This window comes from Thalassophryne amazonica, chromosome 8 (genome assembly GCF_902500255.1).
Source record: "Thalassophryne amazonica chromosome 8, fThaAma1.1, whole genome shotgun sequence".
Classification (NCBI taxonomy): domain Eukaryota; kingdom Metazoa; phylum Chordata; class Actinopteri; order Batrachoidiformes; family Batrachoididae; genus Thalassophryne; species Thalassophryne amazonica.
In genome coordinates, this window is record NC_047110.1 from 102174914 (window position 1) to 102192736 (window position 17823).

General features: G+C 38.6%; 1 protein-coding gene across 1 annotated transcript in view; it reads right to left on the reverse strand.

The window, feature by feature from the left end:
- Positions 1-463: 463 nt before the first annotated feature.
- cpne2 (copine II) overlaps positions 464-17823 on the reverse strand; it is a 167275-nt gene continuing 149915 nt past the window's right edge. Inside the window, exons 14-15 of the mRNA XM_034177110.1 lie at positions 13153-13389; positions 464-579 (exon numbers count right to left, since the gene is read on the reverse strand). Coding sequence (XP_034033001.1) covers positions 472-579; positions 13153-13389 — 345 coding nt within the window. The 3' untranslated portion in view covers positions 464-471. The remainder of the gene's footprint in view (positions 580-13152; positions 13390-17823) is intronic.

A 17823-nucleotide genomic window follows, 5' to 3' on the forward strand; every position in this document is an offset into this window, starting at 1 on the left:
GATGTGAACACAAAAGCATCTTCGTCTGAGTGTCATAATAACAACAACTACGAGGAAAGTTCAACCACGGAAACACTTCAGCTCAGGAGCGACTTACACCACGGGGTTGTACACATCGATCACAAGGACACACACATGCAGAAAGCAGCTATTCTACATCCTGGTCCATCCAGATGGTTTTCCCTTCATATGTGAGCAGTTGGCAGTGCGTGCAAACATGCACTTTAGCATCATAGTGGCACATACTGCAAAGCTTTAAGAAAAAGACAACAGCGTTTCTGATGGAATCACACTGGAGCACCACCAAATGTTCATTTTCAGGAAAAACAAAGTTGCAGATATATTGGCAGTGTTTGTTTTCGTTCACAGCTGATATACACACAGATTCTGTACCATTTGTCAGAACAATACAGAATGTGGTGGATTGTTATACGATTGTACAGCGTTCCGGTTATTCCATTTTGGACCGTCTCACTCTGGAGCGGGATTGATGGGCGGTAGATTCCGCTGTTTGAAGTACTGGGTGACCTGCTGAGGCAGCTCGGCCAGCACAGACTTGGCAAGAGTCTCCTTTGGTGCCTGGAAAAGAACAGAAACCACATTAACATGATAGACCTGCAGAAACCACATTACCAACATTATAAATGTGCGTAAACCACATTATCAACATAAACCCACAGAAACCACATCAATGTGATAAACCTGCATAAACCACATTATCAACACGATTGACCTGCATAAACCACATTATCAACACGATTGACCTGCATAAACCACATTATCAACACGATAGACCTGCATAAACCACATTATCAACATAAATGTGCATAAACCACATTATCAACATGATAAACCTACAGAAACCACATTATCAACATGATGAACATACAGAAACCGCATCATGAAGGACCTGCAGAAACCACATTAACATTATAAATGTGCAGAAACCACATTATCAACATTATAAATGTGCAGAACCACATTATCAACATAAACCCACAGAAACCACATTATCAACATTATAAATGTGCAGAAACCACATTATCAACGTGATAAATCTGCATAAACCACATTATCAACATTATAAATGTTCAGAAACCACATTATCAACATGATAAATGTGCATAAACCACATTATCAACATTATAAATGTGCATAAACCACATTATCAACATTATAAATGTGCATAAACCACATTATCAACATGATAAACATGCATAAACCACATTATCAACATAAACCCACAGAAACCACATTATCAACATTATAAATGTGCATAAACCACATTATCAACATAAACCCACAGAAACCACATCAACGTGATAAACCTGCATAAACCACATTATCAACATGATAAACCTGCAGAAACCACATTATCAACATGATAAACCTGCAGAAACCACATTATCAACATAAACCTGCAGAAACCACATTAACATGATAAACTTGCAGAAACCACATTAACATGATAGACCTGCAGAAACCACATTACCAACATGATAAACCTACAGAAACCACAACATCAACATGACAGTCCTGCAGAAACCACATTATCAACATGATAAACATACAGAAACTGCATCATGGACCTGCAGAAACCACATTATCAACATGAAAAACCTGCAGAAACCACATTATCCACATTATAAATATGCCAAAACCACATTATCAACATGATAAACCTGCAGAAACCACATTATCAACATGACAGACCTGCAGAAACCACATTATAAATATGCAGAAATGGCATTATCAACATTGTAAATGCGCAGAAATGGAATTATCAACATTATGAACACACCAAAACCACATTATAAACACCCAGAAACCACATTATTAACATTATAAATGCACAGAAACCACAATATCAACATGATAAACCTGCAGAAACCACACCATCATGATAAACCTGCAGAAACCACATTATCAACATTATAAATGTGCATAAACCACATCATCAACGTGATAAACCACATAAACCACATTACCAACATGATAGTCCTGCAGAAACCACATTATCAACATAAACCTGCAGAAACCACATTAACATGATAAACTTGCAGAAACCACATTACCAACATGATAAACTTGCAGAAACCACATTACCAACATGATAAACCTACAGAAACCACAACATCAACATGATAGTCCTGCAGAAACCACATTAACATGATAAACATACAGAAACTGCATCATGAAGGACCTGCAGAAACCACATTATCAACATGAAAAACCTGCAGAAACCACATTATCCACATTATAAATATGCCAAAACCACATTATCAACATGATAAACCTGCAGAAACCACATTATCAACATGACAGACCTGCAGAAACCACATTATAAATATGCAGAAATGGCATTATCAACATTGTAAATGCGCAGAAATGGCATTATCAACATTATGAACACACCAAAACCACATTATAAACACCCAGAAACCACATTATTAACATTATAAATGCACAGAAACCACAATATCAACATGATAAACCTGCAGAAACCACACCATCATGATAAACCTGCAGAAACCACATTATCAACATTATAAATGTGCATAAACCACATCATCAACGTGATAAACCACATAAACCAAAATAAACCTGCAGAAACCTGTGGTTTCTGCAGGTTTATTTTGATAACTCCGTCAAAATAAGGTCTGTCAAAATAAGGTCTGATAACTCTGTCAAAATAAGGTCTGTCATGTTCAACATGACAGACCTGCAGAAACCACAACATCAACATGACAGACCTGCAGAAACCACAACATCAATATGATAAATTTGCAGAAACCACATTATCAACATGATAAATACGCCAAAACCACATTATCAACATTATAAACCTGCAGAAACAAAATCATCAACATGATAAACCTGCAGAAACCACATTATCAACATTATAAATGCACAGAAACCACATTATAAATATGTAGAAACAGAAACCACATTATCAACATTATAAACACACCAAAACCACATTATAAATATGCAGAAACCACATTAACAACATTATAAATGCACAGAAATCACATTATCAGCATTATAAACATGCTGAAACATTATAAACACACATAAACCACATTATCAACATTCTAAATGAGCAGAAAACACATTATCCACATTATATACACAAAGCACATTATCGACATTATAAATGCAAAGAGAGCACATTATCTACATTATAAAAAGACAAAGCACATTATCTATGTTACAGTGAGGGAAAATAAGTATTTGAACACCCTGCGATTTTGCAAGTTCTCTCACTAAAGCCTGGTTCACACGACAGGATTTTAAAATTATCTTTAGGTTTCCAAAACCTGAGAGACCACACACGTGAAGATAAAAAAATCATGGATCTAACAGGTTTGGTCGTACAGTGTGTGGTGTGCAGCCACACGATAAGGACAACACAATCACACATGAACAGATTTCACACAGAACATTCACAGCTCAGACAGGAAATCTCGCAAAATCTCTCGAGATTAAACGTGACTTCAGAGTAAAGGTACTTTGTGGACTATTTAAAACAGAGGGAAAAAAACGATACAAAAAGTTCTTTAAAGGAGTGGAGACCACCGGACTTTCTGGTAAGTCAGAACAGCTGTTTTGATTTTATTTTCCACTCCGTGCGTCTGTCACCTCACTTTCTGATTGGCTGAATGTCACATTCAGCAGGCTGTGCACTTGTTTTGGTTGGAGGACACAACACACACTGAGATATCGGGCCAAGAAAATCCAACATGTTGAATATCCTCAATTTGCGATCTGAGCGCTCTTGACGTCCTTCCGAGCAGATCAGAGCGCTCTTAACACACCACACACGGGAGGAATATCTGATAAGATTATCTTTAGCATCATCACAATTGTCGGGGTGTCCTTAAGATTGTCGTAAGGGGAAGATCAGGTCCAGTGTCGGCTGCAAATAAGTATTTGAACACCTGTGAAAATCAATGTTAATATTTGGTACAGTAGCCTTTGTTTGCAATTACAGAGGTCAAACGTTTCCTGTAGTTTTTCACCAGGTTTTCACACACTGCAGCAGGGATTTTGGTCCACTCCTCCATACAGATCTTCTCCAAATCTTTCAGGTTTGGAGTTTCAGCTCCCTCCTAAGATTTTCTATTGAGTTCAGGTCTGGAGACTGGCCAGGCCACTCCAGGACCTTGGAATGCTTCTTACGGAGCTCCTCCTTAGTTGCCCTGGCTGTGTGTTTGGGGTCATTGTCATGCTGGAAGACCCAGCTATGACCCATCTTCAATGCTCTTACTGAGGGAAGGAGGTTGTTTGCCAAAATCTCGCAATACATGACCCCATCCATCCTCCCTTCAATACGGTGCAGTCGTCCTGTCCCGTTTGCAGAAGTATGATGTTTCCACCCCCATGCTTCACGGTTGGGATGGTTTTCTTGGGGTTGTTCTCGTCCTCTAAACATGGTAAGTGGAGTTGATTCCAAAAAGCTCTATTCTGGTCTCATCTGACCACACGACCTTCTCCCATGCCTCCTCTGGATTATCCAGATGGTCACTGGTGAACTTCAAATGGGCCTGGGCATGTGCTGGATTGAGCAGGGGGACCTTGCTGCCCTGCAGGATTTTAAACCATGACAGCATCATGTGTTACTAATGTAATCTTTGTGACTGTGGTCCCAGCTCTCTTCAGGTCATTGACCAGGTCCTCCTGTGTAGTTCTGTGCGTTCTCAGAATCATCCTTACCCCACAAAGTGAGATCTTGCATGGAATCTCAGACAGAGGGAGATTGACAGTCATCTTGTGTTTCTTCCACTTTCTAATAAATAATCATAACAGTTGTCTTCTACCAAGCTGCTTGCCTGTTGTCCTGTTGTCCATCCCAGCCTTGTGCAGGTCTACAGTTTTGTCCCTGGTGTCCTTGGTCTTGGCTATGGTGGACAGTTTGGAGTGTGATTGATTGAGTGTGTGAACGGGTGTCTTTTATACAGGTAACAAGTTCAAACAGGTGCAGTTAATACAACTAAAGAGTGCAGAATAAGAGGGCTTCTTAAAGAAAAATTAACAGGTCTGTGAGAGCCAGAATTCTTGCTGGTTGGTAGGTGTTCAAATACTTATTTGCAGCAGTAACATACAAATAAATTATTTAAAAAAAATCATACATTGTGATTTCCATATTTTTTTTTTTTTTTTTTTTTAGATTATGTCTCACAGTGGACATGCACTTAAGATGAAAATTTCAGACCCCTCCATGATTTCTAATTGGGAGAACTTGCAAAATGGCAGGGTGTTCAAATACTTATTTTCCTCATTGTATATACACACACAAAGCACATTATCTACATTGTAAAAAGAGAGAAAGCACATTATCCCCATTATAAAAGCACAGAAAGCACATTATCTATGTTATAAATGCTCAGAATCTCATGTTTTGTTTTAATTTGTTTATTGTAATTATTGTTTGTTGTTGTGTGTCTGAGGACTACAGATGGAAAGTAGCTTTTAGCTAAATCTGGCATATTTACACTAAGGCATTAAAATGTACAAAGTGTTCATTAATGTGCATTGTCCTCATCAAATAAACAATAAAGAAAGAAAGAAACCACATTGTCTATTATGTTTTTTTTGTTGTGTCAATCTTATAAGATAGGCAGTGATGGTCACCAGACCTGGGCTGTGGATATAAAAAAAAAGCTACTGTATTTTCCACAGTATAAGTCGCACCTGTATAAAAAAAAAGGAAAACTGAAAAGGAAAAACCTATTAGTCACTCCAAAATGTAAGTTGCACTTATTTTCCTATATGTAGAAATCATTTTTAAACTCAGCATTTCCCTGGGGGTGAGTTTAACTACAGACAGAAACTCACTAGTACATGTGCACACCACAGCTTGTCCTGTTACTTAACAGGACAATTACATTCCAAGAATAGACAAAAACATGCAAGGGACAACATACTGGAAGTTAAGTGATGCAGCCTGGACAACCGAAAGCATCAGATGGACACAGATTGCTGACCCACAGCATTGGCAACACGACAATAAAAAAGTGAATCCATTTGATTTTGGGATTTTTCTGTAGTGTACTTGTATTATTGGAGTATTTGTTATGTAGTGTGTTGATTCTTGGGAAAGCCCTCTATAAATCATTGTAATTATAAAAATAATAAACGCATAATTTTTCGGTATATAATGCTGTGTTCCATATGTACTCAGAGCATTATTCCTCAACTCGCCAAGTCGTATGACATACTACGAGTTCACAATCCAACATGCCTGCTCCTAACTGTGACAGTTGTAGTTTTAATGTTTTGTTGTTGTGGTTGTTGTTTTAACACTTCTGTCTTTTTTTGTGTCCACAAAGTAATGTCTTACTGCAGTCTGTGGACATGTTGCTGCAATATTTTCATGTGTGAAATACAGTGTAATGTGTTGGTTAATAACATGTGGCACTAATATTGCCTTACTCTTTAATGGTTGCTAACATCAATGACTGTCCATGCTACAATTATAACACTACTGTAATGTCTGCACTGTCTTTCTTTGGGGGACAGAATATGTGTTTGTAGCACTCTATATGACAACATTTTTTTCTTAGTGTCATCCAAAATCCTTTCCAAAGGTTTTTGTGGAATTATAACCATATTAGTTTTAGTTTCATAACATAAAAGCTGTTCTACATAAATTTATCTCTCCAATTCATAAAGTTCTGTGTGGAAAAGCTCTCATAGGTCTCATTCACTGAAGCACCTCACTCAACTACCTCCCTCACACTCTTTTTCTTCTGCAGCTAAATTCCTCCAAAATCATTTGCGCTGGGTTGTGTGGCGGTATGCAAGGGTGCAATTTAGAACTAGAAATTGGTGGGGACAAAGTGCGAGGCCTGCAGGGCCGAAGCCCATAGCCAACGGTTTCTAGATAAGCTCAGATGCTTAATGTTTTGAGAAGACCATAAAGTGGACACCATTTGACTTATGCAATTTGAAACTGTGGATATAAGTACTTTATTCTGAGAATAGCCAGCATTGATTTTATTAACATTCTGGTGTAAATAAGGTATCACCACATGTGTAGAACTCAAAAAGAATGATAGGTTGAGTTTTCATTTCATTTCGACAACTGCAATGTAGTAAAATGTATTCATAAATATGAAAGAACAGGCTCTTAATAATTATTAACTATCGCATACTGTTTTTTTTTTTCTTAAGATTTGTTTTTGCATAAGTCTGAAAAAACAACAGATCATAAGTTTAGGATAAATTACTTATCATGAATTTAATTTTCGAAGTGGCACTAATGACAACACTCATGCTGAACATAATTTCACTTGCATACTCGTAGACTGATTTTGGAGATCAAGCAATAATTGCAGATGGGCTTTCTGAGGTCCCAGATAGCTTTTGTGATTTCCTTTTCTAACTTTCAGAATTCAGTAAATTAGCATATGGTCCACTGATACTTATGTGTAGATATTAGTCCCTAGAGGCAACTACTTTTGGTTTCAAATCTGGGCAAATGCAGTCCCAGAAAATTCTGAATGTGACAAACAAGAAACAGGTGTAAACAAGTCAATGCTGATAAAAATACAAACTTGCAGAAACAAAGATACACATAAGACTGACATGGTTTGCACATAAGACTGACAGCATGTTTCAAGTACACACATTTATGTCAGAAGGTGGGGAGGACATACCATATTCTGTCCCCCCTGGTTGAAAAGCTGGGGGGGACATGTCCCCCCTATCCCCCACCAAATTGTGCCCATGGCGGTATGACAGTGTAGTTTACCTTTCCATTTTAATTTATTAATTTATATAGCACCATCTCACGACAGTCGCCCCAAGGCGCTTCACATAACACACAATTTATAACAGAGTAAATTAAAATAAAAAATGGCAAGATAAAAAGGTAAAACACAGTAGAATAAAAAGACAATACAAGGCAAACATAAAAACAATAAATTAATGATAAGACAGTCTAAAAAAGTGGGTCTTCAGTCTTGATTTAAAAATTTCCACCGTGTCGGACTGCCTTCTTTTAGAACATAACCTCTGTGAAACAATCAGGAAGTAACTGTTTACTTATCTGATTTAGTACATTTCTCTGTGAAAATGGTTTGTCTGTCTCATTGACAACCACACCTGCTCCTAATCCATCATCAATCCAGCATCCACTAAACAGCCAGAAGGGGGCAGACACCTGGGATATCGCGCAGAGAAAAATATTGCTTCCTTCACTTGCTGCATTTTGCGAGGCACATGCCTGGGCTTTTCCAAAGCCTCGGGGAAAACAGAATTGTTAACAAATGACTTAATTTTTAGGCATTAATATAATTCAGTCCCACAGTTTCTTCAGTCAAGCTAAAACAAGTTGATGTATTGACTGGCAGAAAACTGAATGTTGATTATTTTGACAGTTAATTATTTTTGATGGGATGCATGAAGTAAAAAACAAATTTAGATGTTTTTGTGCTTATAAAATGAGGATTTGGTCAGACTAATTTTTTTTTAACTGCAACATATTAGAAAAACCCACTTTTATAACATGCAGTAAAAATTAGCCTGATATTACAGCTCCTCACATTGCGTCGTTAATTCTTCTCACTTACCAGGTTGATCTCTCTCTCTCTCTCTCTCTCTCTCTCTCTCTAACAAACTGGACAGAATCCAGTAAATACTGTCTGTTTGCCCTCCTCCCGAGGAAGTCAGCTCGCCCACTGCCACCCCCCTCACCCCCACATGCAAATACACACTGAAGGAGCGCATGTGCACAGTCCTCATGCGTGCACGCACTCCTAAAGGCATCACGTGCATGCTCTCTGGAAGGTGTTTAGTCTGAGATAACCATTCAGAACAAAGTGGAGCTACAATCTGAACAGCAGCAGGCCGGCGCTTGTTAGCGCGTTCACACAGAAAGACGTCCCATCTTTAGCTAACAATTAGCTGAAATATATCTAGACAAGAGGTCACTGATGTGTTCGGCTTCAGTTAAAAAAAAAACAAAAACAAAAATAAATAAACAAAGAAGCTTTCCGAGTCATTACTTGGAATGTACAGGAGAAGTCATGGAACAGTTGAGGCCAAAGTTGTTGCTGATCCAGCGGACACGTGGACCTCCCCTTGGACTTCTCCAGCTGCTGGTGTCCTCAACACTGAGGCACCTGCATGTTGGATCAAGGGAAATGTGCCAAATGGCCAAAATATTAAAGCTGATGCTGCCTCACAATGCAAGTGATACGCCTCTTGTTAGTCTCCCTCAGGAATCACTCATTCCGCACAAAGTCACTCCAGCGGTACCCAAGGATCCTCCAAAGAGACAGAAACTTCCAGTCGTTGCATTTGGTCACTAGTTACTGTTTAAGTCTTACAACGATACAATAAGACAGGAAGCACCAGCTCCTAACTTAGCCTAATATTTCCTGGCAACGAATCTTAGCCTAAGAGTGAGCCAGCAGGTGTCTGAGAGCGAGTCTGAAACTCCTATCTTGACCCTGTTGCTAGGTATGACGTGGTTCTGTAAGAGCTGTGACTGGTTGTCAAGGAAAGGGGAAATAAAAAAATAAATGCACTCTGTGCTCCTACATATGAATGAACAGTAAAATCAACCAACCATATACAGTTGTATACAAAAGTTTGGGCACCCCTGATCATTTTCATGATTTCCCTTTATAAATCATTGGCTGTCTGGATCAAAAATTTCAGTAAAATATATCACATAGCAGACGAACACACTGATATTTGACAAATGAAGGTTCTAGTATTTACAGAAAGTGTGCAGTAATTATTTAAACAAAATTAGGCAGGTGCATAAATTTGGGCACCCTTGTCATTTTATTGATTTAAATACATTTAGGACTAATTAGTGGAACACAAATTTGGTTTGGTAAGCTCATTGACCCTTTGACCTCCTTACACAGGTGAATCCAATAATGAGAAAGGTTATTTAAGGTGGCCATTTGCAAATGTTTCTCCTCTTTGCATCTCTTCCAGTGAGTGGCAACATGGGAGCCTCTAAACAACTCTTAAATGACCTGAACACAAAGACTGTTCAACATCATGGTTTAGGGGGAATGATGCAAAAAGCTATCCTAGAGATTTCAGCTGTCAGTTTCCACTGTGAGCAACATAGTGAGGAAATGGAAGAATGCAGGCACAGTACTAGTTCAATTTCAATTTTCAATTTCAATTTGTTTTCATTTATATAGTGCCAAATCACAACAGAGTTGCTTCAAGGCGCTTCACACAAGTAAGGTCTAACCTTACTAACCCCCAGAGGAAGAAACCTCAAGCAGACTAGACTCAAAGGGGCAACCCTCTGCTTGGGCCATGCTACAAACATAAATTACAGAACAATTCACAAAACAAATATACAGGACACTAGTTAAGGCCTGAAGTGGCAGGCCAAGAAAAATCTCCGATAAGCTGAAGCGAAGGATGGTAAGAACAGTCATAGTCAACCAACAGACCTGCTCCAAAGACCTACAACATGATCTTGCTGCAGATAGTGTCTCTGTGCATCATTCAACTATACAGCGCACTTTGCACAAAGAGATGCTGTATGATGCTGTAATGCAGAGTAAGTCTTTTCTGCATACACGCCACAAACAGAGTTGCTTGAGGTATGCTAAAGCACATTTGGACAAGCCAGTTTCATTTTGGAATAAGGTGCTGTGGACTGATGAAACTAAAATTGACTTATTTGGATATAACAAGGGCGGTATGCATGGCTGAAAAAGAACACAGCATTCCAAGAAAAATGCTTGCTACCTACAGTAAAATTTGGAGGTGTTCCATCATGCTGTGGGGCTGTGTGGCCAGTGCAGGTACTGGAATCTTGTTAAAGTTGAGGGTCACATGGATTCCAGTCAATATCAGCAGATTCTTGACAACAATGTTCATAAATCAGTGACAAAGCTGAAGTTGCGTCAGAGCTGAGTCTTTCAACATGATGCGAAGGCTTTGCATCTGTCTGTCCGTCCGTGCTTAGCATATTTCCAGTCCTATTACTGCCACAGTGTTCATATTAACATGGAAAATAGACCATGGACAAGTTCAAAGATGGCTAACCTTGACCAATTTTAAGAGATATTTTAAGAGGTTAAAAACTTAACATTCTATTTCAATCTGTTCAGTTTAGTTTTTGAGTGGCAGGGGTGACAGCCAATCAGGGTAGAGTGGCACTGTGACATCACAGTCTGATTGCTAGCTTCAAACTGTAAATTTAACCTCTTTGTCATATATTATGTAAAAGCTAGTGAGAAATAAACACTGCTAAAACTAAAAACACTGTTTTTGGAACCTAATAATGCCTCTGAAATGATGTACATGACATATAGTGGATGTTAGTGTGCTCAAAGCTAACTTCCGCTCTTTTCAAAAGCTCATGTTCATATATTATGCAAAAGCCAAGCTACAAATAAACACTTCTAAAACTGAAAATGACGTTTTTGTAACCTGATAACACACCTATTTTAACATATTGTAATATATATATATATATATATGTATACACGAGGTCTGTTAGAAAAGTATCCGACCTTATTATTTTTTTAAAAAACCATATTGATTTGAATCACGTGTGATTGCATCAGACAAGCTTAAACCTTCGTGTGCATGCGTGAGTTTTTTCATGCCTGTCGTTGCGTCATTCGCCTGTGAGCAGCCTTTGAGTGAGGTGTGGTCCACCCCTCTCGTCTATTTTTTATTGCGAATAAATGTCTGAACGATTTGGAGCTATGCTGCATCAATTTTTTTCCAGAAACTGTGAGAGACCTCCAGGTGGACACCGTTCGAAAAATTAATATGGCTTTCAGGGACGATTTTATGGGGATTAAACAGATTACGGAGTGTTACTGCCGCTTTAAGGACGGCCCACAACTGCTGAGAGTTGCTTTGCGGCTGCACCACGATGTGCGGAACTCCTCCGCACGTCTGTCTTAATGTGCCGGAAAAGTGATGATGTCCACGTCTTTTCACAATTCCTGTGCTAGTCAGATGACATACCGGATCAAGACAGCGTCCAGTTTAAAAATGAATGGCACATTCCACTGTTACAGGAGTTTTTGTCATGGAAAGAGAAGCTGCTCCACCGCGCGTCGCGGTGCAGCCGCTCGGCGCAAAGCAACGCTGTGATGAAGCCTCACGGGACATGTTCTGGCATGTCCAGCTCATGCACAATCACAATCGGATATTAACACGACTGGAAAACAACCGGAATCCGTCTGAAATCCACCTTTAAGCCGCCCTGAGAGACCAACACTGAGGTGGTTTTGTCCCGTGTAATGAACGGAGCCGTGGCACGTCCCTCCGCTTTTCTTTCCATGAAAAAAACTCCTGTAACGGTGGAATGTGCCGGAAAAAGTGCTGATGTCCACATCTTCTGCCTTTTTGTGTAAGTCAGACGAGATCCCGGATCAACAAAGCTTTCACGTTGGAAATGATCTGGTTGTTCCAGCGGGGTGTCAGCCTGGAGCGTTGCGCTCTCAGCAGTTGTGGGCCGTCCTTAAAGCGGCAGTAACACTCCGTAATCTGTTTAATCCCCATAAAATCGTCCCTGAAAGCCATGTTAATTTTTCGAACGGTGTCCACCTGGAGGTCTCTCACAGTTTCTGGAAAAAAATTGATGCAGCAAAGCTCCACATCGTTCATTTATTTGTAATAAAAAATAGACGAGAGGGGTGGACCACACCTCACACACAGCCTGCTCACAGGCGAATGATGCAACCGACAGGCATGAAAAAAACTCATGCATGCGCACGAGGGTTCAAGCTTGTCTGACGCAATCACACGTGATTCAAATCCATATGGTTTTTAAAAAAAATAATAAGGTTGGATACTTTTCTAACAGACCTCGTATATATATATAAAAGAGTGTTTCTGCATCGTTACTGAACATGTACAAATTGTACGTAAGACAATAGGATAATAATTACTTAAACAACTGCAAATTATAACGAACATAATGCTCATGTTATATTTTTAATTTACAGATCTTAAATAAGCCTACTTTGATGTGCTGATTGTTGTCACACGAAGGACACGCAACACAAGTTAAAGCAGTAACTGTTCAAAATACTTAAATAATCAGAGGCTATTTGAAAGTAAATGATCTGAAAGCATCTCAATAATTACTCATTTTATTTCTTTTTCTCAGTACGTGTGTTTCATCTGGAGCTCAGTACTCACATTCCGAAAATCCCTGAAAGGGACAAACTGAACAATGTCTCGAACAGCCTCTTCGCCCGTGTTGGATCGTAACACACTGGCGTCTCCATCTAAGAACTCCATAGCTGCGAAGTCTGCGTTGCCCACACCAATGATAATGATGGACATGGGCAGCTTAGACGCCTGTACGATGGCGTCGCGCGTCTCGTCCATGTCACTGATGACACCGTCTGTTATGATGAGCAGAGTGAAGTACTGCTGTGGACAGGAAGAACACACAACACAAGAGTGAGACGCAACAGGACTGTTTTATTGTGGCTTTTTGGTAAATGTAACAGTCATCTGAAACAGAATCTGCAGTTGAAGGTAAAAATCATGAATCACATCGCAAAACTAAATGCAGATATTTGTCTTGTACAAAAAACACATTATCTAAAGCAGAGGAAAATTTACTGACTGGCCAAATATTTAGTTAGTGTTTTTCAGCTTGTTATAACAGCAGACAAAGAAGATTAAGTATATTAGTTCATAGAAGAATTCCATTCATTCTTAATAACTCTGTGATGGACCCTGAAGATCGGTATACAATAACCCAGGCAACTATTTCTAGTGAAATATTTACAATTGTTAATTTATATGCTCCCAACAATGATGACCCAACCTTTTTTCATACATTGTTTTCACAGATTTCTAATTTAATGGCCAATTCGGCAGTCATCACTGGAGGGGACTTTAACGTTGCTTTAAACCCGTCTTTGGATCGTTCCAGTTCTCCAACATCTGTAAGACTTTCTCAGTCTGCTAAAACTATAAAGGAGAATAAGGATGAATTTGGTTTGGTGGATAGTTGGAGAATCAAAAATACAATGACAAAGGAATACACATTTTTCTCTCCTGTATATCAGTCTCATTCTAGAATTGACTTGTTCTTCTCTGGTAATTCTATAACTTCCAAAATTAAATCTAAAATTAATTCCATCACTATCAGCAATCATCTGTGTCACTTTCCGTACAAATAAAATCCACTATTAATCCGTCTCACTCATGGTGCTTTAACACATCACTCTTAAAGGACTGTGAATTTGATAAAATCATAACGAAAGAGTGGGCAGACTTTACAGAAAGAAATGACTCTTCGAGTGTTTCTCCTTCTTTGCTTTGGGAAACAGGAAAAGCAGTAATTAGAGGGAAAATTATTTCATATTCTTATAAAAATAAAATGGAACATGAATTAGAAAATGGCCTTGAAGAAAAAAATTAAACATTTAACAAATAAATATGCTGCGGACGCAAGTGATCAAACTTTGAATTAAATAATGCAAAATTCCAACTTGACAATATTATATATAAAAAAAACAGAGATCCTCATTCAGTGACTTAGATATAATAATTTCGAACATCATAATAAATCGAGTAAATTTTTGGCAAGTCAACTACAAAGCAATAAGCTAAAAACAACAGGGATCAAGCTGGAAACTATATGAAGTCACCACAGGAAATTAATCAGATATTTAAGAACTACTACAGTAATCTACATTCATCGGCGAATACACCTAATCCAGTAGATATCCAGTCATTCCTCAACAATCTAAACCTACCCTAGCTATCTAAAGAGCACACAGAAACATTAGACACACCTATAACTATCATAGAACTACATGCAGCTTTGAACAAAATGCCTAATGGCAGGGCTCCGGGCCCAGTTGGTTTTCCTCCTGAATTCCTGAAATATTTTGGCAGATACTGGCACCACTATTCTTTAGGACTGTTTCAGAAATTTGGACTAAAGGTCACGTTCCCACTTATATGAATACTGCAGCAATAAAACTTATATTGAAACCAGAAAAAGACCCTACTCTGACCTCTAATTACCACCCGCTATCATTAATAAATACTGATGTAAAAATCATTGCCAAGGCATTGGCATCCTGCTTAGAAAAAGTATTGCCATCAATAATACATAAGGACCAAACTGGGTTTATTACATTCTACCAATAACATCAGAAGACTTCTCAGTCTCATTGACAAATCACAGCGTAGCAATACAAAGGCAATAGTGGTGTCATTGGATGCAGAAAAAGCCTTTGACAGAGTCAACTGGAGTTTTCTTATTAGAGTCCTTCAAAAATTTGGTTTTAGAGAATCATTCATTCATTGGATCACAACTCTATATAACTCACCAAAGGCCACAGTCACAACTAACGAGATTACCTCTCAAAGTTTCACACTGCAAAGAGGGACTAGACAAGGCTGCCCACTCTCACCACTATTATTCGCAATATTTATCGAACCACTACTGCAATACTTCAGAACGCTAACATCAAGGGTATCAACTCTTCAATACGACAAAATCAAATTATATGCTGATGATATCATACTATATCTCCAAGAACCCTCAAAATCACTACAAGAAGTATTTAAACTGATCACTACTTTCCCACAAGTATCAGATTATTCTATTAATTGGTCAAAATCAATGATACTTCCTTTAATCGAGGATTCATGGAATCCTTCACCCCAAGATCCACATTATACCTTTCCCACTGGCAATATTAAGTACTTATATAAACATCTCTTCTAAATTTGGAGAGCTGGCCCACTTGAACTCCGCCCCACTCACCAACAAAATCTGTAACAATTTGAAATGATGGCACAACCTCCCCATGTCCTTATTAGGCCGAATAGCAACTATCAAAATGAAAATATTACCACAAATTAATTACCTCTTTTCAATGATTCCCTTCAAACCCACAGTCAAATGGTTTCAATCTTTAGATTCTGCCATTTCAAAGTTTTACTGGAAAAATAAAAAGCTAAAATTAGTCTAGCTACTCTTCAGAAAAATAAATCTCAAGGGGGTCTGGAAGCACCAAATTTTCTACATTACTATCTGGCTAACCAGATACAATACTTGAGCAGATGGATTCATCCCAATCCAGTCCACAGCTCCTGGATAGAATTAGAACAGTTAGAATGTAACGACATCAAACTCTCAGATTTACCCTTTATTACTACTTCCAGTAAATGCCATGAATGTTTTAAAAATCCATTGATTCTTCCACTCTGACTGCCTGGTGGAAAACTTTAGAAATTACAAACTAACTAATGGAAATATGTATAGATGCTCCTATTTGGCACAACCCAGTCTTTAAGATCAATAAAGCAACTCTTCATGTCAGCACATGGGAACAGAAAGGAATCACACACCTTCATCACCTCTTTCAAAATAACATGTTCATGTCATTTAATAACTTGATGCAGAGGTTTGGAATTATAAAAGGAAATTTTATTCATTTCCATCAAGTAAAGCATGCTGTGATGTTAAAATTTCAGAATCAGAATCGCCTTTATTGGCAACTGATGCATCAGTGCCCACCAGAACCACCCACATTAGTAACAGACATCAAGAACCTCCTCCCAATAAAGAAAACCTTGTCTAAGGTATATAAGTTAATATCATGCGTGGACACTGTCTTACATTTACCCAGCTTAAAATGGGGGGTGGACTTCCTCCTCACTTCTGACCCTGACCACTGGACACAGATTTGTAAAAACATATTTTCAATGACAAAAAACACCAACTTACAACTCATCCAATACAAAATTCTTCATAGAATACACATTACACAATATAAGATGTATAAAATGGGCTTCTCAGACTCTGATGTTTGTTCACAGTGTGAACTAAACACCACTGACACCTATTTTCATGCCCTTTGGCTCTGCTCACCTGTCCAGTGTTTTTGGTCAAAAGTCACTGAAAAATTGTCCTCCATCTCAGGATATAGAATTCCCTTATCTCCTAATTTATGTTTACTTGGAGACACTACAGTTATTGAAATGCCAACTAAAGCTGAATTGGAAAAATGAACAATCAATTAATAATGACCATTGGTCAAACCTCCTTTTTGAATATATAGCAATGGAAAAAATATCCGCTTAGAAACCAATTACCACAATTTAATGAAACATGTTCCTTATTTATCAACTCCTTAAATATGAATTGGAATTTGCCTTTTGACCTAATTAGACAACAGACTGTTACTGTCACTACTTGTTCATGTGTGGTAGTTTGTCCTGGTAAGTTGTATTGTTGGGGCCCCGTCTGCTCGGTGTCTCACTTCTCATCACTTCACAGTTACTGTCTTCACCACTTGTCTTTCATTCTTACCTGTCTTTGTGTTGTTTTGGTGGTCGGCCCTTCCTGATAGAAGTTGTCGGTTGGCTCTGAGTAGGATGGTGTAGGCTGATTGGAAAGGGCGGATGGAGGTCACACACACACACACCATGTTCACTCACGCACTACATACCTTCTGTCTTGCAAGAATAAATTGCATATATGTGTATTAATGTTCATAAATGGTTCTGCCAGTGTGGCATTTACTATTACTATATATGCAGACAGGGTATAAAAAAAGAATCTGCAGTAAAGTCTGGGAGCATGCACTGGTGCTGCGTGTCGCCACATCCACAACACCACGGAACAACCTCGTGTCCTAGAAGGTAATCACCCAGACAGATGACCAGGCCATCCTCATCTCTAGAAAGTAACTATCTTCTGCAGCTCCTTGGTGTTGTCCAGCCAGTGGAGTCCTCAACAACAAGGTAGGTGCATGCTGGATCATGCACAGAGAAATGTGCCAAATTGTTACAATTGATTGTCCCCTCACAATGCTAGTAATACTCCTCATC